This window comes from Protopterus annectens, chromosome 7.part0 (assembly GCF_019279795.1).
Source record: "Protopterus annectens isolate FY-2018-M chromosome 7.part0, PAN1.0, whole genome shotgun sequence".
In the NCBI taxonomy this organism is placed as follows: Eukaryota; Metazoa; Chordata; order Ceratodontiformes; family Protopteridae; genus Protopterus; species Protopterus annectens.
In genome coordinates, this window is record NC_056739.1 from 1,067,526,371 (window position 1) to 1,067,553,870 (window position 27,500).

A 27,500-nucleotide genomic window follows, 5' to 3' on the forward strand; every position below is an offset into this window, starting at 1 on the left:
GTGCCAGATAGAAGGATTTCCTGACTACTGTGGCGATGTGATTATCAAAGGAGAGACTATTGTCCACCTGTGTCCCAAAGTCTCTTATCACACTTTCGGTGTTAAGTAGACTACCACCTATGTGGTAGTTCATGGGTACTGAGTTTTTACCAAAAGAAATGACAATGCACTTTTTGGCATTGAGCTTGTGGCCATGGCTTTGACACCAGGCATCTGTCTCAGTAAGGCCCTTTTGTAGGATGTCCACATCTTTCAGAGTTTTGATTATGGCTCCTAGTTTGCAGTCATCTGCGAACTTTGTTAGCCAAAGACCTTCTTTGTTGGCCTGTACTTCAGAGAAGTAGATACCAAACAGGAGAGGACCCCGGACTGAACCCTGTGGTACTCCACTTGTCACTGGTCTGAAGCTGGATTTGGAGTCTGCTACTTTCACAGTGTGGGTTCTGTCAGTGAGCCAGTTCGTAACCCATCTTGTGACATAGGTATTTATACCTAGTTTAGTGAATTTATCTATAATTCCAGAGTGGGGGATGGTGTCAAAAGCCTTGGCGAGATCTAGATAGGCTGTGTGAACCACCTTACGCTCATCTACGGCTTTGGTGACTGCTTCAAAGAAGTCTATCAGGTTTAGGAGACATGATCTGCCTTTTACAAACCCGAACTGGGTGGGGTCCTGAGTTTGGAGATTACCAATGTCATTGTTTATAAGTTCCATGATGATACGCTCCATAGCCTTGCAGACCAGGCTCATTAGGCTAATGGGGTGGTAGTTTCCGGGGTCTGTGGTGGCTCCCCCTTTGTGGAGTGGGACAACTGTCGCTGTGCGCCATTCAGTAGGCACATAGCCTGAGGTGAGGCTATGACTGAACATGGTACTTAGGTGGGGTGCCAGTTCATTCTGTAGTTCATGTAGAACACAACCTGGGATGTCATCAGGTCCCATGGATGCTGTGTTCTTGGCTTTGGATAGTGTGTTTTTTACCTGTGCAGCCATGATTACAGGAACTTTGCATTCTTCTGGTATAGAGATGGGCCCTTTAGGGGATGACAGAGGGGTAAAGTTAGCACTGAACCTATCTGCCAGGATGTTGGCAATATCCATTGGTTCTGTATATTTAGTGCCATTGTGCTGTAACTCAGAGCAGATCTGAGTGTTGCCATTGAGATTCTTGACATAGCTATAGAATGCTTTGTGGTTGTCTTTAGAGTCAGTGGCAATTTTGTTTTCATAACTAACTTTGGAGGATTTTATGAGGGATCTCAGCTTCTTACTGAAGCTGACCAGGGAGTTTCTCCAATCATGGGATTTTACTCTTTTTGCAACAGTTTCTTTCTTCTGTTGTAGAGTTTGTTTATGGCAGGGGACCACCAGATTGGCTTCCTTTTTTTGGAGGATAGCATCTTGGCTCTTTTAGGGATTGCATGATCCATGCACTCATGTAAGTGCTTATAAAGTGCATTTGTGTAGGATTCAGCAGTCATACCTCTATTGTCCATCAGCATGGGTGTCGTGAAGTTTGCCACTTCTGTCTTAAGAAGCATGAAGTTGGCTTTGGAGAAATGTTTTACTGTGGTTTCCCTAATGGGGGAGAAGGGGGGGGGTGTGGATGTCTAGGATGATTAGCTTATGGTCAGATCTGACCATTGAGGAATTGACCTCTGGTGTGTTGTCCATGTTGGTAATAACTAGGTCTAGGATATTGCTGCCCCTGGTGGGGGTGTGGATAGGTTGATCCATGGCATTGGAATTTATGAATTCCAGAAAACGTTGCGCACAAGAGTTGGTACATGAGTAGTTTTCCCAGTTAATGGTAGGGTAGTTGAAATCGCCCATTATTAGGGTGTTAGGTTGTACCGTAATATTTTCCAGTGGATTAAGAAATGAGGAGTGGGAATCCTGTGGCATGGTGGGGGATCTGTAGCAAGCTACAATTTGGATTGCGGTCTTGCCCAGAGTTAGTTGCACTTGGATAATCTTGGATGCATTATGCTGAGCAACTAGCCTGGAGGTGTGGATATCTTTAATGAATATGGACACACCTCTGCCTTTAGTGTTTTGGTCCAGGTTAGGTGGCCGAAAGGTGTGGTATGAATTATAGCCTGGTAATGCAGGGGTACTCTCTGGAGCCTTGAACCAGGTCTCTGTCACTGCACGGATGTCGATGTTCTCCATTTTAAGGAGTGCCGCGAGAGAGTGCATTTTGAGGTTTAGACTTCTAGCATTGAGTAGCAATGCCCTCAGATTCTTCTTGCCTGTAACCTGTTAGGGTGGTGAATTTGTCATTTGAACCTTGCCCAAAAAAGGCACTATAGGGGTGGCTAGAGCCTTAACCAGTATCCAGAATCCCAGGGGCGACAGGTGCAGACCATCTCTGGCAAAGCATTGTGGCTTGTCGATCATGTCATCCCAGGCAGACAGATACTGGATCCCCTTAGAATGACACCAGAAGATTAGCCAATTGTTGAAGTCAATCATTTTGTCTTTGTACTGTGGTATTATTCTGGGTGATTGCAGGATGCTACTCAGGGCTAGGGTCATACCTGCCTGGGCTACAAGATCGGACAGCTCCTCCATGTCCCTTTTCATGTAGTCCAAGGAGGTACGTCTCAGGTCATTCACACCAACATGGACAATGACAGAGTCATATTTGTACTTGTTGTGGAGTGACCTGAGTGCATGCGTTATGTGGCGGATCCTGGCACCCGACAGGCAGCTGACAGTAACTTTCTCCTTGTTTAGCCTGGTGAGTGGAACATCAGTGTGCCTGACTATAGAGTCACCTATGACTAGAGTGTTGGGTATGTTGTTATGCCTTATGGGCTGTGGTTGAGTGGCACACTGAGTTTGTGGGCTATGTGCCCTTGGCCTCAGGCATGACTGAAAATGGTCCAGAGACCCGTTCAATTACCATGTTAAGAAGCAAGCAAATGAATAAAAGGGTTGTGCAAGCAGCTTGACCAAATGCTGCACCGTGGCTTTCACCCTGTATTTGTATGAGGAAAATAGGCCCAGATTATGACTTGGGTACAAGAACCAAGCATGCTCCTTGATGACATGCCTTCACTGAAGGGGCAGGTATTAGGTGATGTGAAAACCTTTTTATTTATATCTTTGGAACATCTCTTAGATCAAACATCTCATTCCACAAATGAACAGTTATTCATGCACTGGTTTTAATATGGATGGATTGTTGTGATGCCCTTTAGATGAGCTGAATCATTGCAAAGTCAAATGTTTCCAGTGGGTCCAGAATTCAACAGCCAGGGTCCAGAGAATATCATCTGATTATGGCATGGTGGATGTGAGGTCATCACTTACGATTTTAATTTCTACCACTCAAGCTCTGCGCAGTATAGGCCCTATCTGCATGAAAGAGCTTCTGGTGTCAGACTGTCTTGGGGGGGCAGTTAGTGATTTTCATTCTGCATCGAGAAGTATTGGTTGGATGTTCTTTTGGTAATTACATTCCTTTTTAATGGAATTTACTACCTTTTCAACTTCATATAAAAACTGAGGCCTCCTTTAGCATGTTTCTGAAAACCTATTCACATGGCAGAGTGTATTTTAACCTGAAAAGAAAAGAAAATGTCTACGTAACATTATTTATTGTATCTTCCTATGGGGTTTGTAAGGCAATGTTTTACATTTTGCACATTGCTTGGCTTTTGAACACAATTAAAACTAACCTCACAGGGATGTTGAATTGATAACAGAGATAAAATAAAACCAGAACAAATTCTAATATACTAGACTGATGTGACTGTCAGAGTCCTACAGACAAATCTAAGAAAAAAATTGAAAAGCCTATTTGCAGATGAACTACCCAACATTTCCCTAAAACTATTAACAATTTTGAACATGATTAGCATTGAGTAAAATCTGTCTATATGAGCCTCCTGAACTGATAGTATCCTCTTTAACTAATGGAAAATGTTACTCCCCCTTAAAAGTGAAGCTACAAGCCAGCCTAGGAACTGTTCTCCAATAAGATGCCTTTCAGCAACATGTACAGTGTACCTGGAAAATGTTGAAGATACTGACTACAATTATTTAGACAAAAATGTAGTCATGGCAAGCGAACAAAAAGGTAAAACAGATAAAATGAAGAAACTTCTTCAACTAAACCAAAGCAATACAGGAAAACTGCAAAAGAGTCCAAAAAGTCAATATAGCATAAAAAGATTACAAAAAAAAAAAAAAAGCATCGGGCAGCATTTCACATTAGCAATTACAGGAAACCTGAGAAAGGTCATACTACTATTTCAGTATACAGATTGAAAGGAGATGCCCCAAGTGCTTATCATCAGTGTTGTTTTGTCCTGCCAATGATCCATTAAGTTGTTTACTTCATACATTAGGCTATAGAATGATACTACCTGGATGTAAGAAAGCAAATCTTGCATGCAGCATCTCACCTGCTTTTTGCAGATGATTTGGAATGCTTTAATTTATTTGATATAAAGTTAAACATATATGTGATTACATTTTTTTCATATGATGTAAGAATGACCTTTGGCTTTCATAAATGTGTAACAACAGCATGTATGGCAAAAACTGATAGTTCAGGAAGATACCAACATGGAGAATAACGTGATATAAAAGAAACAGTGCAAGAAGGAGTGCCTGAATATCTGGAAACAGAAGGATAAGCAAAATGGTATGATCAAAAGAGAGTAAAGATTAATAAGAAATGTATTTTTTTATGCATTTGGTAACCAAGTCTCTCTTTTTAGGGTGACCCAGGACCACTGTCTGGCTAAATGACTTGCTCAGACTTACACAGTAGGCAAATTGAAGTGCCAGGAATCAACTCCTTCTCCCACAAGTTTAGTTGCAGATTTAAACAACTACCAGAACAGGTTCAGGTTTATTAAGATTTGACATGTGAATGGTAGGAAAAGTGAACTTGATCCAAAAGATGAAAGGCTGGCAAGAACTGCTCGTGGCAGATAATTCTGCTAAAAGTAGTATACAAAATCCATACAAGAAAAGGAATATGTGGACAAATGAAGAACAAAAATATGTGCATGCTATGTGGCGTTAACTGTGATAGATTGTGGCTAAGGATTAGTGGTGGGTTGCTACAATGAAAGTTGTACAAGGATTACAATACAACTGCAGATGAGATGAAGTGAAAACACGAACCACAAAAAATGTGGAAGCATCAGTAAGAAAATATATAATAAAAGAAGAAAAAGGGGAAAAAAGTAGCCCCACTCATTAAATTAGCCTTACTTAATGATTACAATATCCTATATACTGAGAGTACAAAGTAGCAAAATTACTAAGATATTTCTTTTAGTCTTGTAGTATCTGGGTAAATAAATACTTTATAGTCACATTTAAAGGCACTATTCATACAGACATCATAAGAAATACATAAAGAGGCAGGCCCTGGTACATGGCCAGTGCTGATAACAGTATTATTGACAGGCATTAAAGCAACAGTGATTTCAAGAACTTTAAATATGTCTTGACTAAACAATGCAGCTCATTACTGCCGTACCATTAAAACCCCTAAACATCTGGTAAAATTAACGAGGATATAAGTAGTACCCCATTTGGTAAAATTAACGAGGATATAAGTAGTACCCCATTTAGGTATAGCAGTGAGCTTGTCTCTTACAAACATAGTAAGATATTTTTGTGTCATATACCGGAGTGTGTAAAACTACAGCAATAACATCTAGGTCACTGCAGCAGCAATTAATGACACACAGGTCACCTTTTCTAGAAGAGCAACTCTGATGTACACGCTATCCTTTTTTCTGAGTCCTAAATCTTTTACACAGATGTTCAGTCTTTTAGGGGTCATGGAACCACACTAGTATATAGAATCATGTGCCACCAACAGCAAATACATATTAATAACATCATGGCTTAACAAAAAAAAAAAAAAATATATATATATATATATATATATATATATATATATATATATGTGTGTGTGTATATAAGTATATAAAATTTTATTTTTGGCAACACAACTGCAGAGCTTACTATGATATTAAAAAGTAATAATTCTCTTCAAAAAGCTGTATTCTTTTAAAAAATAGTAAGGTATAAGTCCAAAAACTGCTATATAAATATACTTAGTAGTTGGCTGATACTATATACTAAAATATTTAGAAAACAAAAAAAATGCTCATGAAATGACAGAAGCCATAAAAGTAGCTGCAATAAAAGCAGTCACTGCTATTTAATTTCCCTTTGATAACCTGTATAGTCCAACTTGGCAAAGCTGCCCTTTTCAGCAGTGGCCCAGGGAGAAAACCCCTAAAAAGTTACAAAGAAATTGGGAAAAACAAAAGAAAAACATACAAACAACTTGTGTATAGAATGTACAAGATAATTATAGAAAAAAGAAAGCAACACTCTAGGGTTCAGGAAGATCGTCACCGCTCATGTAAATTACCTACCATGGGTAGATCAGTTTATGAGACAGTGAGAAACTGTGACTCAGAGGCAAATATGGTTACAGTGAGAAAGACCTCATATCTGTAAATCACACTCCAGCTAACAATAGTGCTGCTAGACCTGATGAAGGTAGTTTTTTTTCCCTCGTGGCTTATACATCGTATTGGCAAAGGCACCGTCCCACACTTTTGCACACTCACACACACACACACACACACACACACACACACACACACACACACACACACACACACACACACACACACACACATACACACACACACACACACACACACACACACACACACACACACACACACACACACACACACACAGAGCCTCTATTGCTTTCATGCACGCATTCACTCACACTGCACAAGATCATTCTTAATCTCTCAATCTCTCTCACACAAATAGTCTCTTTTGCTTTCATGCGTGCATTCACTCACACATGCAGACAGAAACATACACACACACACACACACACACACACACACACACACACACACACACACAGGCTCTTCGACTTTCGTGCATGCATTCACTAACACATGCAGACAGAAACATACAGACACATTTTTTTCGGTTTCCTTGACTTTTATTTTAAACCCGCTAAACAGCAAAAGCTCCATATCGCCTCATACACCCTTTCTAGGTCTCTCTGAAGTTCAGACCAAGACTTACTACACATCTATAAACCCAAGAGCAAAATTGGTCAAGACTTCTATAGCTACCACCCTACCATCTCCTGGAACAAACTCCCACTGGAGATTCGAACTCTTTAACAACCAAAAGTATTCAACTGCCAAAGACTTACTAAAAAACCACTGGATATGTCACTGTACTCACCCCCTTAAACTGTCATCCTTTCCTATCTTTAGTTTCTCTGTCAGCCTTCTACTGGTTCTGCTCACTTTTCAGCCATCTATCTTCCTCCTCTTAACTTGGTTGTTGTCTCTTATTCCCTCTTAAAACACCCTTACTAATATACATCCTGCATATTTTGTCTTATTACAACTACCTGGCTGTATCTACAATCATATCCTTTTTTCTCTCAGTGTTAATATATTTGTAAATGTAATGTAAACTCAATCACCCTACATGTTTTCTAAGATTGTATTTTTCTCAAATTAGAACTTTAGATTTCTTTTTGTATATTTTCAGCTTAAGGATTGTTACGTTTTTTTGTTTTCATACTTTTTGTTTGTGCAAAATTTTAAATCTAAATGTTGCGGAGCTTTTCTCCCTGGCTCTCCGCTGAAAAATGTCTATCATCTCAGCTGGACAAACCTGGTCAACAAGTGTAAAATAAAATAAATAAATAAATGATCCATGGCCTGGCGGTTGGAGACCACTGGTCTAATAGCTCCTTCTGTTAAAACAATCTGAAGCACGAGAGGTAAAAAAAAGATAATGTAACAAAAGCAGACAGGAGATTAAAATATGGAGAAATAGGAATAAGGGAGAGGACATAGAAAAGAGGAAAGAAGGAGTTTGCAAAGTTAGTTATTATACAACACACACACACACACACACACACACACACACACACACACACACACACACACACGCACATACACACACACACACATACACACAAAGATATGCACAAAAGCAAGTACGTGTACAGGCAGACACACACACACACATACACACACACACACACACACATAGATATGCATAAAAGCAAATATGTGCACATACACACATAGATATGCATAAAAGCAAGTATGTGCACAGGGAGACAGATGCGCACACACACACACACACACACACACACACACACACACACACACGCACATACACACACAGATATGCACAAAAGCAAGTATGTGTACAGACAGGCACACACACACACACACACACACACACACACACACACACACACACACACACACACACACACACACACTCATATAGCTTCCTGAGTAAAAAATATTCTATAGTATTTTGTTTCACAACAGCTTTTTTTCAAAAAATTTGCATGAACACATGCCATAGACCCCCACCCCATTACATGTTTAAGAATTTCTGACACCATCCCAAAAAGTATATTTTGATTTGTTTAAAAGCCCAGCTAAAAACATATCAAAAATATAATACTGTTAAAAGAGTTAGTGACCATTTGGAAGAGCGACTGAGATGTTATTAAAGCAGATAACGCAAACACATACACACATATAGCTATATAATATAATAATATTATACAGACATTATCAGTAGTCTACACTGGTGTTAGGGGCACATAAACACATCCTTTTGTAGTAAAATTTCATCTATATCAAACTGATGCATGGACAGAGAAAATTTCTTTGGAGAACCTACCTTGGTAGCTGAAATATCCACGTGCCTTTTTCTCGTGTGTCGATGGGATAATGGTTCCAATGAAGAAATTAGCAATGGCAACAAGCAGGATCACTAGCAGGAACACCTGGGCCTGTAAATAAAGACAGAGGTACAAAGGTCTTCAACTGGCTTTCCCAATGCCTAGTAATCACATAGATCTGTAAAATGATCATTTTCTAATCCAGTTTTTCACTTTAGAGCCTATGGTGGCGTCAAAGCTCTATGCACAGAAAAAAGTGAGAGCTCTGCATAATAACATACTAAACTGAATATTTCTGTCCAGTGAGTGATGATATCCAGAGACACTATATAATGCTGAAGCAGACAGCAATGCTTTGACTGTAAAACAAATTAATTATTCCACTAAAAAAATGTGTCACAGACATCTTCTGCATTTTTAAACAATATCTTATTAGGAGTAATAATAATTCTTAAATCACTGTTCCATTTTAGCTATTTAATAGCTGTTTTCAGTCAGTAGCTTGCTGCTGTAAAGAAAAGTGAAATCAAAATAGGGGTTGGGAGGGTGGCCTAATGGTTAAGGTATTTGCCTTACAAACACAAGGTGCAGGGTTTAAGTCTCACAAGGCATAATTGGCTAGCCTTAAAATGGCATAATCTATGAACCTATGAAAAAAAAATCCTTACCTCAAAGGTTCTGATGCAATCTAATACAGCAAAACAAAGTCTGGGTTTTAGAAATGTTACACAAAGATATAAGATATTTTTAGCAGTAGCCATTTCTGATTCAGACAGCCCTGCCTTTCAGGGCAGCACTACAGGGGTCTATCTCTCTCTGACTAACACAAATGGTAACAAGGCATTCTGCATAATAACATATGTTAATTAGCCATATGTTCTCCCCCAGAAATGCCTTCAATACATATTTTACATAGCCGAGTGAGTCATAGGACTGCTCCGCTGTGTAAATCCTTGCAGCCGGTTATGTTAATAAACTTGGCCTGAAGTTCCCAGCTATCAATTATTCTCAAGGGGCGAGATCATGTCACAGGTAAGTGCTGGTTGGTTTAGTAGATAAGAAATACTGGGGGGTGCATGTGTGTATGTGTGTGACAACATGTGTGAGTGTATATATATATATATATATATATATATATATATATATATATATATATATATATACATACATATATATATATATATATATATATATATATATATATATATATATATACACACACAAATATATATATATATATATATATATATATATATATATAGGTATGAGTGGTATATGGTGAGTGAGTGAGTGAGTGAGTGAGTGAGTGAGTGAGTGAGTGAGTGAGTGAGTGTGTGTGTGTGTGTGTGTGTGTGTGTGTGTGTGTGTGTGTGTGTGTGTGTGTGTGTGTGTGTGTGTCGGAGTTCATAGTAGGGAGAGGTTAGCTAGGGGATAGTCAAAGTAGGTCTATGTGTGTGTGGTCATGCAGACAAGATTATCTGTGTATGTGTATGGGTGAATGTGTGTGTGCATGAAATTAGGGTATTTGTGTCCAATGTGCTATGATATGTGTGTGTATGTGTGTGTGTGTGTGTGTGGGGGGGGGGTATTTATGTATGACTTTTTGGATGTGCATGTGTATGTGGGGGGAGAGAATGTTGTAGCTGCTATACCTAAACTCCACTTGAGTAATGCAAAAATCCTGCAATACTGGGGGGGGGGGACACTAAATGTGAAGGACTTTCAAACTTCACCTCAAAAGCTAATACAACAAAAGGCTTTGCAGCATGAAAGATGTAGGGGGGGAAACACTAGACACCAGGGACACCCTTTAATATTTCCTTAATCCCCTTAATAAGTTAATAGAACTCAGATTTTGTAGCACAAAGCATATTATGGACATAAAAAATTATAAAACTCTTAATATCTGGCATTCATGACAGACTGTAATGAACCATGAGGTACTAGACCATATTGAAGAATTCTGGCCAAAGACTGGGAGGGACACTGGACAACACTAGGAAGTCTTTCTACATATTACTCTAATCCACTTAAAAAAGTAATAGAGCAACAGATCTTGCATTCATATACTTTTACTAAACAACAGCAATAATGAAACTTTAATGACTAGTAATACTGAATAACTACAATTATTTATGATTCAGAAGGAACAGTGACAAATCAGGGACACTGTTGAAACTCAGAGACAGGTAAAGCCATGGCAGAGTGCCCATGGGTATATGTGTTGGGGAGGGCGGTGAATGAGGAAGTGTCTGGGTTAACTCAATGCATTGTCCACCAGCAGTGATTACCACTAGGGCAGTGGAAAAGGGCCTATTAGTGCTTGAGGTAATCACTGAGTGATTCAGAGACACGCAAATTAAAATATGAGGTCATTTCTCATTGCAGTTAATGTATCTCCGAATCTCTGTTTTCCGCAGTTGCAGTAGAAGGCTTGCATTACTGCTTGCAACCAGACCTTTTTCTGAATCCTGGCCAGAATGTCATCAGTTGAAATAAAAATATAGTCAGTATGTGTCATCTATGTGTAGATAACATCCAGGCTTAGAATTATTTCTGCAAAAAATAAGTGCAGTTCAATCAATAAAACATGAAACAAGTAATAACGTGCAATCCTGAAGCAATGAAGCATTACAAATGGCAAAACACTAAAATTTACTACATAACGGTAAGTAGTAAAACAAAATAAGTGTGAAAGCAGGCTAAGTCAAAGAAGTGTGATTTCAGGGACCTCCTAAAGGTCTCCAGTGCAGAGCATTCCTGAAACCGCCATAGCAGTAAGTTTGAAAAGTATGGTGCCTAAGTTTGAAAAGTATGGTGCCTAATAAGCAAAAGACCTATTGTAAGATGTTATGAGCCTCACACTAGTGAATACAAGTAGCTCCAAAGTGGCTGAATGTGGAGCATAAGCATACAGTAATAAATCAACAGCTGTTTAAGGTAGGAGGGATCTAAACTACACAAGGCCAAAAATACCAACCTCAAGAGCTTGAATGCAATATGTGAATATGTGAATACACTGGCAGTCATGCAAACTCTGGAACACTGAGGTAATGATGAAACTGAGAAGCTTCCATCATCTGCAGAATTCTCGACTAGGTGGAGGTGGAGGTAGTCAAGCTCAGCATCAGGCTGCTTCAGATAAAGATGAGGCGCATAATGTCTTTCAATATGTTGCAGTAATCACAATGTAAAATAGCCAAGGCATTTTAACAGGTGAAATTTGGGTACCTTATCTCGGTGATATGCATGTACTGTTAATGATAGAATTTGGCAATGGCTGACACATGGTCTTAAAATATTAGTCATGAAGCCAAAACACTAGTATGTTTTTAAGAGATCATTTGCACATATCCCATGGGCCTCCACTACAGGAGGTTGTAAAGAATTACACAGTAAATATTTTAGCTTTGCTGGATAATACTTGCAGTTTTTATTAAATGGTTTATTTGTGTGACATTTTGACTCAATGGCTTGAATGTTATTTGGGATATTTTGTAGTCACCCTAATGTTATGGACATCAAGCTTGTTTTCAAACTCTGTGTTTCTGAAGTATGGCCAAACAATCCACTTACTATGTATTAATGAGTTCAGAAAAAGTGCAAAATATGGCATGTCTACAGCTATTGGGTTTGGCTTTATTGGCCTGAATGTACCACTAAAGACTTATAAAAGGGAAAGTATGGGCATTCAGAAGCCATGTACCTGAAACACTGATATGTCCTTAAGGGGTCTTCTGCATATATTATGGGTCTATATTACATTATCGAAGTTTCAAAACTTCGAATCTGATATGGTTGACACCATATAATCAAAGTCTTGAAACATCGAAAATGTAATAAAACACAACAACCTACAAAAACAAACCGTTGAAATGCTCTAAGCACCCCCACACCCCCCGCTACTTAAATATACCAACTCCAAGATCGCACACTAGTGCAGAAAAGGGAAATCTTCCCTTTCTGCGCTGTATGGAGATCTTCGTTAAAAGATTTGAAGTTTTAAGACTTCGATTATTTGGTGTCGAACATATCAGATTCGAAGTTATGAAACTTAGATCTTCTGATATAGACCCTATATTCTATGGGCTTACACTGCAGGAGGTTTAAGGTATTACATGGTAAAGATTCTAGCTTTGCAGAGTCTTTCTTGTAATTTTAATAATACAACTTAGGTAGTTATACACAGGGACCTGATAACACTAGGTTCTCCATCTCTTGACTGTGCATTACTTCCGACAGTCATGTCCTTATACAGAGTTGCACTCCTGACTCATCTTACTGCTGCTACTCATATAATATGTCCACAGCGAGGGGGTTTGGAATGGTCTGATGTCATGATTTTAAACAAAGTAATACTAAGGAGCATTGCAGCTTGACTTTGTAAAGGCAACCAGTTAACATTTTCTAGGAGGTCACAGTGATATGCACAGTGGATATAAAAAGTGTACACACCCCTATTAAAATGCCAGGTTTTTGTAATATAAAAAATGAGGCCACAATAAATCATTTCAAAACTTTTCCCACCTTTAATGTGAACTATAACCTGTACAATTCAATTGAAAAACAAATAACTCTGTTAGGGGGAAAAATGTAAAAAAAAAACGTCCAATAAGCTGATTGCATAAGCGTGCACACCCTTAAACTAATACTTTGTTGAAGCACCTTTTGATTTAATTACATTATTCAGTCTTCTTGGGTAGGAGTCTAACAGCATGGTACATCGTGACTTGACAATATTTGCCCACTCTTCCTTGCAAAAGTGCTCCAAATCTGCAAGATTGCAAGGGCATCTCTTGTGCACAGCCCTCTTCAGGTCACCCCACACATTTTCTATTGGATTTAGGTCTGGGCTCTGGCTGAGCCATTCCAAAACTTAATTTTTTTTCTGGTGAAGCCATTCTTTTGTTGATTTGGATGTATGCTTGGGGTCATTGTCATGCTGAAAGGTGAAATTCCTCTTCATCTTCAGCTTTCTAGCAGACGCCTGAAGGTTTTGGGCCAAAAGTGACTGGTATTTGGAAGTGTTCATTATTCCCTCTACCTTAACTAAAGCCCCAGTTCCAGCTGAAGAAAAGCAACCCCAAATCATGATACTGCCACCACCATGCTTCACCGTGAGGATGGTGTTCTTTTGGTGATGTGAAGTGTTGTTTTTGCACCAAACGTACCTTTTGGAATTGTGGCCAAAAAGTTCAACCTTGGTCTCATTAGACCATAACACATTTTCCCACATGCTTTTGGGAGACTTGATGTATTGATTTGCAAATTTTAGCTGGGCCTGGATGTTTTTCTGTGTAAGAAAAGGCTTCCGTCTTGCAACCCTACCCCATAGTCCAGACATATAGAGAATACGAGAGATTGTTGTCACATGTAGTACACAACCAGTACTTGCCAGAAATTCCCGTAGCTCCTTCAGTGTTCTTGTAGGTCTCTTGGCATCCTCCCTGACCAGTTTTCATCTTGTTTTTTAATCAATTTTGGAGGGACGTCTAGTTCTTTGCAACATCACTGTTGTCCCATATTTTCTCCACTTTTTGATGACTGTCTTCACTGTGTTCCATGGTATATCCAATGCTGTGGAAATTTGTTTGTACCCTTCTCCTGACTGATACCTTTCAACAATGAGATCCCTTTGATACTTTGCAAGCTCTCTGCGAACCATGTCTTTTGCTGTAGCAGTCAACTGAGTAAATGTCAGGAAAATCCTACTAGGACAGCTGAACTTTGGGGTTAATCAGAGTCTCTTTAATTGATGGCAGGTGTATACACAAGAAGACTGAATGCTGTAATTAAATCAAAAGGTGCTTCAACAAAGTATTAATTTAAGGGTGTGCACACTTGTGCAACCAGCTTATTGTATGTTTTTTATTTTTTACATTTTTCCCCTAACAGATTATGTTGCTTTTCAATTGAATTGTACAACTAACAGGTCACATTATAGGTGGGAAAAGTTTTGAAATGATTTATTGTGGTCGTATTTCATTATTTCACAAAACCCTGGCATTTTAACAGGAACGTGTTCCCCTTTTTTATCTACTGTATATACGTTTCCTAGCTACTGTATATAAGTTTCCTAGCAACTGCGGTGGTGGTGCTGCGGTAGCATTGTCGCCTCACAGTTAGACGTTGCCCGTTCGATTCTCAGTTAGAGGGTCTTCTGTGTAGCAACATGTGTCAGTGGGTGTTCCTTCATTGAAGGTTGTGCGTTAGGCCCAGCAAGTCAGTACGTAAAAATCTACTGCCAATCATTAGCGGACCGGAGTTCCGCTGTGGCGACCCCTAACCAGGGAAAAGCCAAAAGACACAAACAAACAATATAAATTTCCTAGCATCACAAATCTGCAGATCTTATTTTCTAAGCCATAGCGGAGATGCGAGGAGATAGCTGTCCCCAGAGTGAGAATAGCAGACGGCTTTCACTTCCTTGTTATTTGAAAAAAAAACTCTTAAACTTAGAAATATAAGTGACAGCAGTAAATGGTGTAAGACTTCAGATGTTAATTCCTCTTTTATAAAAGTACTGAAGAAATGAACTTAAGCAGACTTTGTCACCAGAATAATTCAGCTTTTAGTTATGATAAGCACTTTCATTCACCAACAGGACCTCATCAGATCAATATTTCATTAACAGTTTTACCCATGGAAAAGCTAAATATATACTTAATGACAACAAGAGCTCATAAATCATGATTGACTCATGCATAGTAATGAGCCAAAAGAGAAAACTCAGGCTAGGATGGCCAGTACTAGTAAAAGTAAACCTAATGTAAATAAAAGCCATCTTAAAGTCCCACAGGGATGGGTCACAACAAAAAGGTCAAAAAACAAGGTCAGTCATGAACCTCAGACTCACTGAGATACATTCTCTGTGTTGGTGATGTAAAAAGACCACATGCCTATGTAAACAGAAATATGTCAACCACATGTCCTAACCACAGGGGCACACAGTACATTCAGGTAAACCAGATGGTAAAAATATGAACATAACCAATCCTAACGGAGAAGCATACTAAAAATAAAATAGAAAAATAATAAACATAAGAAAATAACCAAATTGTAAATGTATGATCTTATTTTCTGCAGTGTGTAGTTTGTGGGCATTGGTACAAGATGTGGTGCCAATAGGGCAGATTGTCTTCAACTATCTATACCTTCTGTGAATAATAAAGCTGATACTTAATCCCATGTTTTTATTCAAACTCCCAGTATTAACCAAACTATATTTTAAATAACCCCCTTTCATTCTAAATATTTAACTAATTTTGTGATCTTCACAGAGTTTTAATAGCCCAATGACTAAAAAGAAGACATTCAAAAGCAAGATGCATGTCATTCCTTGGCATGCTTTCCAGTGAATAAAATGCTTGACAAAGCCAACTACTGAAGGTACAACTTTGTATTAACCTGTGCCACGTGGGTGATTCAGAGGGGAAGTCAAAAAATATAGTGATAGCTTTTGTTGTTTGCTGAATTATTGCATTACACTAGCTTGAAGGCAGAAGGGGAAAATTCTACCTCCCCTATATCCCCAACTTTCCCCTTATTTTTTCCTATCCATATCCTCTATGATGTCACTGTAGAATTTCCTCCTCCACAACCCACTCTGGTAGTGTATTCCATGGGTCCACAGCTCTCTCTGTAAAAAAGTATTTGGGGGGACTCAGGGAGTGGTTAGTCCCTATAATCTGCTGCCTGTACCTCTTCCTTCCCCTCACTACAATTGCCCTATCATATTCCTTTGATGTAACAAAAGCATTGTCAAAAACTAAATATATAACACAAAATGGGAAAAAATAACCACATTTGTCTTTATGCCAAAAAATATGCATTATTTTACATTCTAATAACAGGAAAATACTTCCTTATTATAAAATGTCAATTAAAGACTTCCAATCTACCCAACAGATGTCTTCTTGCTCCCCAAGGTGCATTGAGTAATAAACCCTATAGTGTCTCATTAGTTGTTCAGCTGCAGCCATATTTAGTCTGTACTACAGTTCTAAATCACAAGGTTAATCCTTAAGCTTAAAACACTCATTGCTGTAGAGGAGCACAGTGGTAGCAAAATAAGGGAGGGGATTACTACTAGGGGTGTGAAATACAGGACTGTTGAAGTTATCCTTCCTCATACTAGGCGATTGGACTTGTGTTACATTATTAACACTGTACAGCATAATCAAGGTGGCATCCTACTGCTGAGGTATTAAACAGAGGGCCATGCTGGTTAAGCAAGCCATAAATCTTACAGGGATGTTAAAGACTGTGCAGATATTCACAAAATTAAGAATTTACAATGTTTTAGTAAGAAAAAAGTTTGAAGTATTTAATCTACTATGTGCAAGCAATAATGCATAATGGGGTGTGCATTTTACATATATATGGTCTGATGCCCCTGGGCATGTGGTAATATTTGTACCATGCAAACCCCCTAGTGCCTTATTGTATACATATTCAATAGGCACAAAAACTCCATTGTTTTTAGTTTTCTATTAAGTTTACAATAACTGAAAAATTATTTATGAAAAATGTTTAACTTCTTCACACACACACACACACACACACACACACACACACACACACACACACACACACACACACACATACACACACACACACACACACACACACACACACACACACACACACACACACACACACACATACACACACACACACACACACATACATACATATATATTCCCCATTTTTATTATACAATACATGCCCACACATATACACTCATATTTCCACAAAATATACAGAGTATGTTTAATTCATTTATAAGCAATACAAGTACATTTATATAGTCCATTAGCTATAATGGTTTAATGCACTTGTTTTGCCTACATTATACCAAGTACATGTTAGTTTTTGTCCCAAATGATTGCATTTTTTGCATACTGAAAACATGACTTTAGATCTCATCTTATCTCTATTTTACAACCAGATATATGCATTTCACATTTATAAAACATCTGTCTCTCAGCAGGTAATTCTTATGGTATAACCTTCAAGCTAGATTCCACATCTTACTTTCTTTAGCCAACTTCTCTCTTCTCATATGTATTTTTTTTGGGGTCTATATCGTAACTGCAAATGCTTAGGTTGTTGAATACGGCATGATCGACACCTAATGAGCAAACTGTGAGTACATCAAATGCTGGAAACCGCGAAATTCGAAATCCCGATTCGGCAAAGTCAGCCCTTCTGTGGTGTAGCTCTGTAATGTAAGTGTGCGATAGTTATGGACCTTAGGGTTAGGGTGCGGGTTAAGGTAAGTGCATAGATAGTAATGTATGTAAGGGTTAGAAGTAAGGTTTGGTTAAGTGTATGTGCGTGGATTATTTGTTTTGTTTGGGTATAGCTTATTAAGGTAAGTGTGCGATAGTTACGGACCTTAGGGTTAGGGTGCGGGTTAAGGTAAGTGCATAGAAAGTAATGTACATAAGGGTTAGTTTAGGTTTAGAAGTAGGGTTTAGGTTATTGTATGTATGTGGTTTATTTATTTTGTTTGGGTGGGTAGTATGTAGCAAGCGGTGTAGTGGGAAGTGCGTTTTGTTTTCATTTAGTTGGTGGAACGGTGTTGGCCAAGTAAAAGTATTCGGTGATGTGTTTTTCTGCGTTGTGAGCTTTCACTGACTTGTGCGTTCACTGAATAGGTGTTGATCATGTTGTATTCAACAACCTAAGTGTTCGCACATATAATATAGACCCATTTTTGTACTTAATTTGATCACTCTTTCAATCCAGGTTCTAGTACCATCTTCACTTCTTGTGCATATCAAACTTTCCATTCAGTTGATAGCTATTAAAAGTGAATCTTTCTCTTTTTAACATCCTCAGTATTTTTTCTGCTTAAGATGATGTCCTCTATATAAACTATTGCTTATTCCTTCAATATTCCTTGCCTTTTCCCTTGAAATATGCCCCCCCAAAAAAGCACTAACTAAATTAAAAAATAAACCTGAAGCACTATATTTAACCTTCTTTTTAAATGCCTTTATATAAAATACCACCAGTTGACTGTCCAAATATTTCCCAACATGTGCTAGTTGTATCTCAGGTTACTCCTGAAAACACACCAAAGTCCTACCGGGGCTAACCTGGTCAAGAAAAATAAGTAGCTACTTAAAAAATTAGATAGTTATGTCCAGAACTGGAAGCATGCATTGATAGGGCATACAATTTGTAAGGAATGCCTAGAAGACAGTATTAACATGTTGGTGGAGGGTCAGGGATATAAAACATTGATAAACCCTCAGAGTTTTGGATATAGATACATATAAAGTATGTACATATCCAGCTCCATTAGCATGGAGGGGTAAAGCCCTGATTATGACCCAGGCAACCCAGGTTGGATTAGTAGCTTTGGTTCCAGCTTGAGCAGGTGGGGAAGGGAAGAGAATAATAAGGCACTGCCTGCTCATCTTTCTCTGGGGTGAGGGAGAGACCAGGAGGATATGCAGCTGTGGGTGGGGCACTTATGTAGCTCAAATGGTGATCCGGGCTTGTAGCAGTAGTAAGGGTGGACAAATTGTCAGGTCTGTAGATACTGCTACCCTTGTATCCAGGGTGGGGATATCTCATGCTCCACCAAGTAAGAAGAAAGACAAGACATATTAAGAGGATAATGGACAACAACTAACAAACTGGCTACAGCTCATTGAACAGATATTTTAGCTGTCTGTTCCTCCACTGCATATATAGGTTTATAGGTTAATACTAGGCTATCTGCCCTAGGGCATTTATAAGCCTAGCCAGAGTGTGTTTGGCTTTCGCCACCCATTTTAAATTAATTTTGCTATGCCTTTTTTTGAGGTTAGTATACTGTGCCTCTGTCTAACAGTGACACAGAAGTGATAGCCGGGGTAAACCTACAATCTCCCATACACTCATCAAGATTCCTCTTGAAGATAGTCAGTGTGGGACTCTGCCTAACCTGGACTGGGATTTTATTCCAGAGTGAAGGGAGCCACTGGGTTATGAATCTGTCCCTCCAGCATGTCCTATTTATTTCAGTGCTGAGGTTCAAGTCTCTCGAGCACGTAGCTCGATGGGATTTGGATTTTCTGAGGTGCAGCATGTTCATTAATTCCGGGTTGGACATGGCTTTATACGTCAGGCACAGATTGCCTCTGAGCAGGCGGTATGCCACTGAGTAGAGCTGGAGTTTCTTTAACCGGGCAGCATATGGCATCTGTTTGAGCCCTTTGATCCTCTTGGTGAGGTACTTTTGGGGTCTTTCCAGTTGCTGCAGGTGTCTGGTAAGGTGCATCCCAAAAGGGGCATTGTACTCAATTATGGGCCTGATGAGGGATGAGTAAAGAGGTACGATGACCTCCCCTGATCTAGATGTGAATCCCTTCATGATTAGGTGGGCTATATAAAATGTTTTTCTAACCACTTTGGCCACGTGGTTGTCAAATGAGAGATTGCTATCAACTTGGGTCCCCAGGTCCCTAATGACTTCTTCTGTACTTAATGGATTACCACCTATGTGGTAATTTGTGGGCACTTTGTTTGCCAAAGGGGATGACTGTACACTTTTTGGCGTTTAGCTTGAGGCCATGGCTCTGGCACCAGTTGTCTGTTTCTATGAGGCCCTTTTGGAGGATGCTTGTGTCGGCTGGAGAGTTGATTATGGCACCCAGTTTGCAGTGATCTGCGAACTTGGTCACCCACAGTCCTTCCGTGTTGGCCTGTACCGCCGAGAAATATATACCGAACAAGAGAGGTCCCAGGACTGAGCCTTGTGGGATGCCACTTGTAACTGGTTTGGAGTCTGACATGGCTCCAGCAATTTTAACCATGTGGGTTCTGTCTTTGAGCCAGTTTGCAACCCATCTAGTGACATAGGGGTTTATATTTAAGCTGGTGAGCTTATCTATAATGCCCTAGTGGGGTATTGTATCGAAGGCTTTTGCGAGGTCCAGGTAGGCTGTGTGGACCACCTTCCCCTCGTCAATGGCCTTGGTGACTGTTTCAAAGAAATCAACCAGGTTTAAGAGGCAGGATCTGCCCTTAACAAAGCCAAACTGGGTAGGATCCAGTGTCTGTAGGTCCCCAATATCTTTATTTATGAGGTCCATAATGATCCTTTCCATAGCTTTGCAGACCAAGCTAGTCAGGCTTATGGGGCGATAGTTCCAGGATCCGTTGAGGCACCACCTTTGTGGAGAGGGACCACTGTTGCTGTACGCCACTCTTTGGGTACATATCCTGTAGTAAGGCTAAGATTGAACAGTAGTTTTATGTTTGGGTTTAGCTCTTCTTGGAGTTCATGTAGGACGCAGCCCGGGACACCATCTGGTCCCATTGATGCTGTGTTTTTTGCTTTGGAGAGGGCGGCTCTTACCTGAGCATCTGAGATGTCAGTTGGGCAGCACTCTGTTGGGATAGATATTTGCCCTTTTGGTGGGGAGGGGGAGGGGAGAAGTTTGCACTGAACCTGTCAGCTAGGATGTTGGCAATGTCTGTGGGCTCGGTGTATTTTTTTGTCATTTTGGACTAATTCTGAGCATATCTGGGAATTCCCACCCAGGTTCCTAACATAACTAAAGAAAGCCTTGTGATTATCCTTAGTGTCCTGTGCAATTTTTCTCTCGAAGCTGGCCTTAGATGATTTTATGAGTGCCCGTAGTTTTTTGCTAATACTGATCAGAGATGCCTTCCCTTTTTGGGATTTTGCTCTATCATGTAGTAGCTTCCTCCTTCTGTTGTATAGTTTGTTTATGGCTGGGGTCCACCAGACAGGACATCTGCCTTTGGAGGATTGGGTCTTGGTTTTATTTGGGATTGCATGATCCATGCATTCCTGAAGGTGTTCACAGAATGCGTTTATAAAGGATTCTGCGGTTTGGGCCGTATTTTCCACAGGCCCGGGGGCTTTGAAGGATTTCGCCTCGGTTTTGAGGCATATGAAATTTGCTTTAGAGAAGTTTTTCACTGTGGTTTTCTGGGCAGGGGGTGGGGTCGGGATGTGAATATCCAGTGAGATTAGTTTATGGTCTGATCTTACCAGTGAGGGATACACTTCTGGTCTGGAGCATAGTGTCCCCATGTTGGTGATGATCAGGTCCAGTATGTTTTCCCCTCTTGTGGGAGTGGTAACAAGTTGTTCCATAGCATTTGAGTTTATAAATTCTAGGAACCTTTGGGCTAGGGTGTTGGAGCTAGAGTAATGCTCCCAGTCTATGTTTGGGTAGTTGAAGTTGCCCAATATAATGGTGTTTGGAGAGACCTTCATATTTTCCAGTATTCTCAGGAAGGCCAAGTGGGGTTCCTGTGTTTGGGAGGGTGGTCTGTAGCAGGCTATAAACTGGAAGGCAGTTTTACCCACAGTTAGTTGCACATGGATAGTCTCTGATGCTTCGTGCTGTGCCACCAACCTGGAGGTGTGGGTATCTTTGACGAATATTGATACTCCCCCTCCTTTTGTGGTTCGGTCCAAGTTTTGGGGCGAAAAGCATGGTATGAGGTATAACCTGGTAGTGCTGGGGTGCTCTCGAGCCTTGAACCAGGTTTCTGTTACTGCACAGATATCAATGTTATCTATGCTAAGGAGAGTTTCACGTGCGTGCATCTTGAGGTTTAGACTTCTGGCGTTGAGTAGCATTACTCTTAGTTTCTTATCCCTTGTGATACCTATGGAGGTGGGTTTGTCTTTTGAGCCTTGCCTAAAAAAGGCACTATGGGGGTAGCAAGAGCCTTTGCCAATATCCGAAAGCCCAGGGGTGACAGGTGCAAGCCGTCCCTAGCGAAGCATCGTGGCTTGTCGAGCATGTCATCCCAGGCTGACAGGCATTGGATCCCCTTTGAATGACACCAACACTTAAGCCAATTGTTGAAATTGATCATCTTGTCTTCATATTGTGGCATCATTCTTGGTGAGGGTAAGATGCTACTCAAGGTCAGGGTCATACCGGCCTGGGCTACATGCTCAGAGAGCTCCTCTATGTCTCTTTTCATGTAGTCCAGGGAGGTACGTCTCAGGTCATTCACACCAGCATGGACAATGACTGGGTCATATTTCTACTTGCCTTGGAGTGACCTGAGTGCTTGTGTTATGTGGCGGATCCTAGCGCCTGACAGGCAGCTCACCGTGACCTTCTCCTTGTTCAGCCTGGTGAGCGGGACGTCAGTGTGCCTGACGATAGAGTCACCTATTACAAGTGTATCAGGTGTGTTGTTTAGCCTTAAGGGCTGTGACTGTTCGGTACACTGGCTTTGTGAGCTATGTGTTGCACGTGTTTTGTTTTGGGGTAGCGGGTGCTTGGGTGTCTGCTTTGGAGGTCTCTGCTGCTTAGGCAGATTTTTATTTAGAGCCTCCGAGTATGTTTTTGTGTGTTTATGTGTTTGGTTTGTTGTCATGGTAGGTCTATGTGGTAGGTCTATGTGAGACTGGAATTGTCAACTAAATTTGAGATTGATGACCCTTGCTGGGGGAATAACCAGTTAACATAGAGTAGCAGGGCATTTTGAGGTGATGTTGGGCTTATGGGGGACATAATCTGAACATATATATGACAAGGCATTGAAGTGTGTGTGTGTGTGTGTGTGTGTGTGTGTGTGTGTGTGTGTGTGTGTGTGTGTGTGTGTGTGTGTGTGTGTGTGTGTGTGTACTAATGGAGATACAGAATATGGGAGAGAAGTTTAGGATATACAGAAGAGGATTAGCAGGTATGGGAGAACTGAGGAAGGACTTGGGAGATTATAGGGAAGGATCATTGATGGCAGTTGGAAGAAGTAAGATTTGAGAGTGAAATAGAGAAGTATTATTTCAGTGAATGAGTGCTGAACTATGGAAACCTTACTGAGATTGGTAGTAGTGCCCAGGTTTATCTTTTGCATGATGGATATTGATGTATAGCTAGCTATACAGTAGAAATAATGTTTTTCTTAGCATATAATAGGATCATGCTTACTAAGGTATACTTAAATTTGAACATGACTTTTAATGAAATTTATCTGAAATTTTGTAGTCTGAAAAGAAATTCTAACAGAAGGCTCGGTCCAAATCCTGATTTAAGAAAAATATTAGAGCAAAGAATAATTAGCATGCACAAATGTTATTGAGATGATTTCTTTTTGTACCGTCAATTTAGATTTTATAAGATAATTTAAAGAGCACTAAAAAAAAATCACAGAGCCAGTTTCCATTGAAACAGACTACAAAAGATACAATATGGAGGAAATCTTTGTTCTTTATTGTCTTAAAAAGATGCATCAGTAAAGCTTACCTTAGCTTCCCACTCCATACCAGCCACAGAAATCGCTAGCAATAATACTACTGTAATCGAGCCAATGATTCGGATATCATTCATTTCATCAACCATCAATGCATTGCTACTCTATAAATGTGAAACAATAGCTATTATTTCAAAAGTTATTGAAATAAATACAATTGTTATCAGCAAATTAATACAAGGCATGTTTTATCGCTGATTACGTCAGAAACAAATTAAATAGTAATAAAAATGAGTGTATCTAACCCAGAATAATAGCTGTTAAAAGATGTGTTAAATGTTCAGTTTCTTCTTTAATATTAGCTCTCTGATTACTTGATTGATTTTAAACAGTGCATTAACTTAATTAATAAAATGGAAAATGCACCATCACTGGGCATTGAGCCTTTAATTGGTTGTGACATGTATAGCAAGATGTATGTTACACAGTGAGCTGGAATATATCACCAGGGTCTTGCCTAAAACTGATCATTGCTTTGGTTAATGCAACTGCCCTGGTTATAAAAACAAAATATTCTGTAAATATCTATGCATTATATGCAGATATACATACCTTAAGAAGTTCTACGATAGTTTCTGAGAATCCTACAACATACATAGCTACAGCTACAGCATTTGCAAAGGCAAAGATGAGACCAATTGAGCCACCAAACTCAGGTCCCAAGCTTCGAGAAATCAGATAGTAAGCACCACCTGCAGCAAAAATGAGAAAGTGTTTGTTTCAGTATTAGAACTGATAACAGATTTGACAGCTATAAAATGTTACTTTTTCCCTCTCAAGAAACTGATTTATCACATTAAAACGTCAATGTAAGTCTTCTTCCATGTTTGTCATTGCTACCTACACAGCCTCAAGAGTGTTAAATACAAAGCTGTTGTTGACCACATTGCATCTGTAAGATGCCACTGGAGTTACAGCTGGTAGGGTTTTATCTTACATCACTTAAAATTATAATCCTTTATATGGCTTGAGTGGTAAGGATCCCTGATACCTACTGTGTTCTAAATCAGGCATATACAACTTTTAGATCCCCCTAACCAAGGCAATTTTTTCTGTAAATTACTGTACAGCCAATGTGTATTTTTCAATTAAATGGCTACCAATTCATGTTCTAATAGTCTGAATTTTCAGTAGTACTGTTAGCAAGAGAGAGAGACTTGCTCACAACCACATCATTAAAATCTATGGTAGGGTTTAAGGGGGCACCACTCCCACTTGCAACCACTAATAATAAAACTAAGGTAAAAGATTGAATGCTTTAAAGAAAGAAAACACAGAATATTTCCATTTACCACATAATTAAAAACAAGTATTTATTAAAGACTAAATGTTGTCCTTATTCTTATATTTCCATTACGTTTGTTAAAGGTATGTATACAGAAACATAAGTGACAGTGGTTGTGAGCTGCATTGTGAAAATGGTAACAAGTATAAAGGGAAAAGTCATTGCAGGGAGCTAAAAGTTACACGTGCCCAAAGTTCCTCCTGAATCAGCATGAGCATTGTCCTGCAACATTTTATTTACACATTCTAGACTGTCCTATAAATAATAAGCTTTTAACAAGGCAACATATCAACATCTGATGATTATTTTCCCAATAAATCACTGAGTGCTGAATTTGTAGAATAAATTTTGCTGAATTCTGTCATTCTCAAATGAGAACAGAGCTACTGGATAAACATTCGGCTCTCTGCAGGAGCGAGTATAAGACTTCTTCTTTCAGCTGCTCCCATTAGGGGTCGCCAAAGTGGATCATGGTCATCCACATAGTGAGTAGTAGTATAAGACTAAACCTTCCATATACCAACTTTCAGAACTCGTATTTACTTCCAAATATAACTAATGATCCTGTGCTTGGTTTTGGTGTTTCTACACTAATGTCTTAGTAACATTTTTGCTTTTGAAGCTTTCGCTGCCATTTCTCCATTCCATGTGCAATATATGGGAACACCTCCCCGCAAAGGATGACAATGTATGTAGGGGACACCAGGGAGAGCACCTGTTATTGGAAAATGGAAGAACCCATTCCTGTCAGGGGCTCTGCTTACACACTTGTCAAGCTGATGGTTCAATTCATAAAATGAGTGCCTGTTTAGGAAGCGAGTAATCCTGAAGCACTGGGGTGTTGATGGCAACCCTCAAGTCAGAATTATAATTTATTGTTCTATAAATGGTTTACCCATAGCATCTGAATTTATGGAAACAAAAAATGTTGAATGACTGCTAAACATGCTTTAAAACACTCTGATTTCCTCAAACATCAATCTCTTGTACAAGTTTTACATAATTTTGAATATACTGAATGCTCACCATGAAGTCCAATCTCTCCTTTTCTTAAATACACCAAATCTGTTGTACCAGGCGGCAACATAAATTCATTATTTTTCATTGATCGCTCATGTTTCTAACTGCTTGCCATTATTTTGTTGGCATTCTACTTGGATTTCAAACTGATGTGGTCACACCATACCCCCGATTATATTTAAATGAGGCTATGAAGGTGAAAATCAGACTAAAAACTATATGATTCAGTAAGTTTATTATGGACTATTTTTGTCATTACATTTCTTAAATGATAAAAAACTTCCTAAGGTACTTTGTCAATAAGAGCAATCTTAAAATAACAAACATGCTTAGCACAAGTGTATTGGCATAACATATTCCTAGCAGTAAGTTTTAAGGTTTAATTCTCAGTTGTAATACTGCATGCAGTGATAAATTTATATAGGTTAATATTACTATTAGAATATAACAGGAAGGTACAACATTCATTTTTATCAAAATAAATAATTTCAAAACATAAAAAACACAGAAATGAACGGCAGAAATAAACATTATAGTTATTCCCACACAAATCTGAAAAAAGGATTAAAGATAACAAAGATTGTGTGGGATTTTAAGGAAAAAAATTGTGCAGGTTTTTAGAAGAAATGGTCAAAGATTAGTAATGGGTCTAGAGCAAATTGTGGGAGTAAACATGTTATGGGAACGGGTCAGGAATTGGATGCTCAGGGCTATGGACAGGAAATCTGAGTAAGAGGCAGAGGAATGAAGAGAAACCCTGTGTGGTTACATAGGAAGGTTCTACTAGCAATCAGGCAAAACAAAGGGTGGCTTGAGAGGGGAGATGGCATAGGAAGCAAAGAGGAGGAATAAAGGCTTCTTTGGGTTAACAGCTGAAAGAAGGAGGGGGTATAGTCTTGACAAAGTGAGTCAGCATAGGAAATAGTTCACTAAGAAAAAGCAGAGGCACTGAATGAATATTTCAGTTTAGTCTTCATGAATGGAAGAAGGTGGGCGTTATCCTGGGAAAGACGTATGGCAGAATGAGGAGACGCGTGGACAAAGAGTGGGATACAGAGTGAAGAGGTGGAGAGGAAAAAACATCTTTTTATATTATAATGAATTTTCACATAAATCAAAATTAAAATTAAGGCCAACTCTATGTTTTATATATTATTGCTTAAAACAGAAAGAAAATACATAGATTTTCTCACAACTGATGC

At 39.3% G+C, this 27,500-nt stretch overlaps 1 protein-coding gene across 1 annotated transcript in view; it reads right to left on the reverse strand.

Annotated features, from left to right (window-relative positions):
* SLC12A1 (solute carrier family 12 member 1) overlaps positions 1 to 27,500 on the reverse strand; it is a 423,573-nt gene that overhangs the window by 251,579 nt on the left and 144,494 nt on the right. The window contains exons 5-7 of the mRNA XM_044077625.1: positions 24,546 to 24,685; positions 23,987 to 24,097; positions 8,744 to 8,855 (exon numbers count right to left, since the gene is read on the reverse strand). Coding sequence (XP_043933560.1) covers positions 8,744 to 8,855; positions 23,987 to 24,097; positions 24,546 to 24,685 — 363 coding nt within the window. The remainder of the gene's footprint in view (positions 1 to 8,743; positions 8,856 to 23,986; positions 24,098 to 24,545; positions 24,686 to 27,500) is intronic.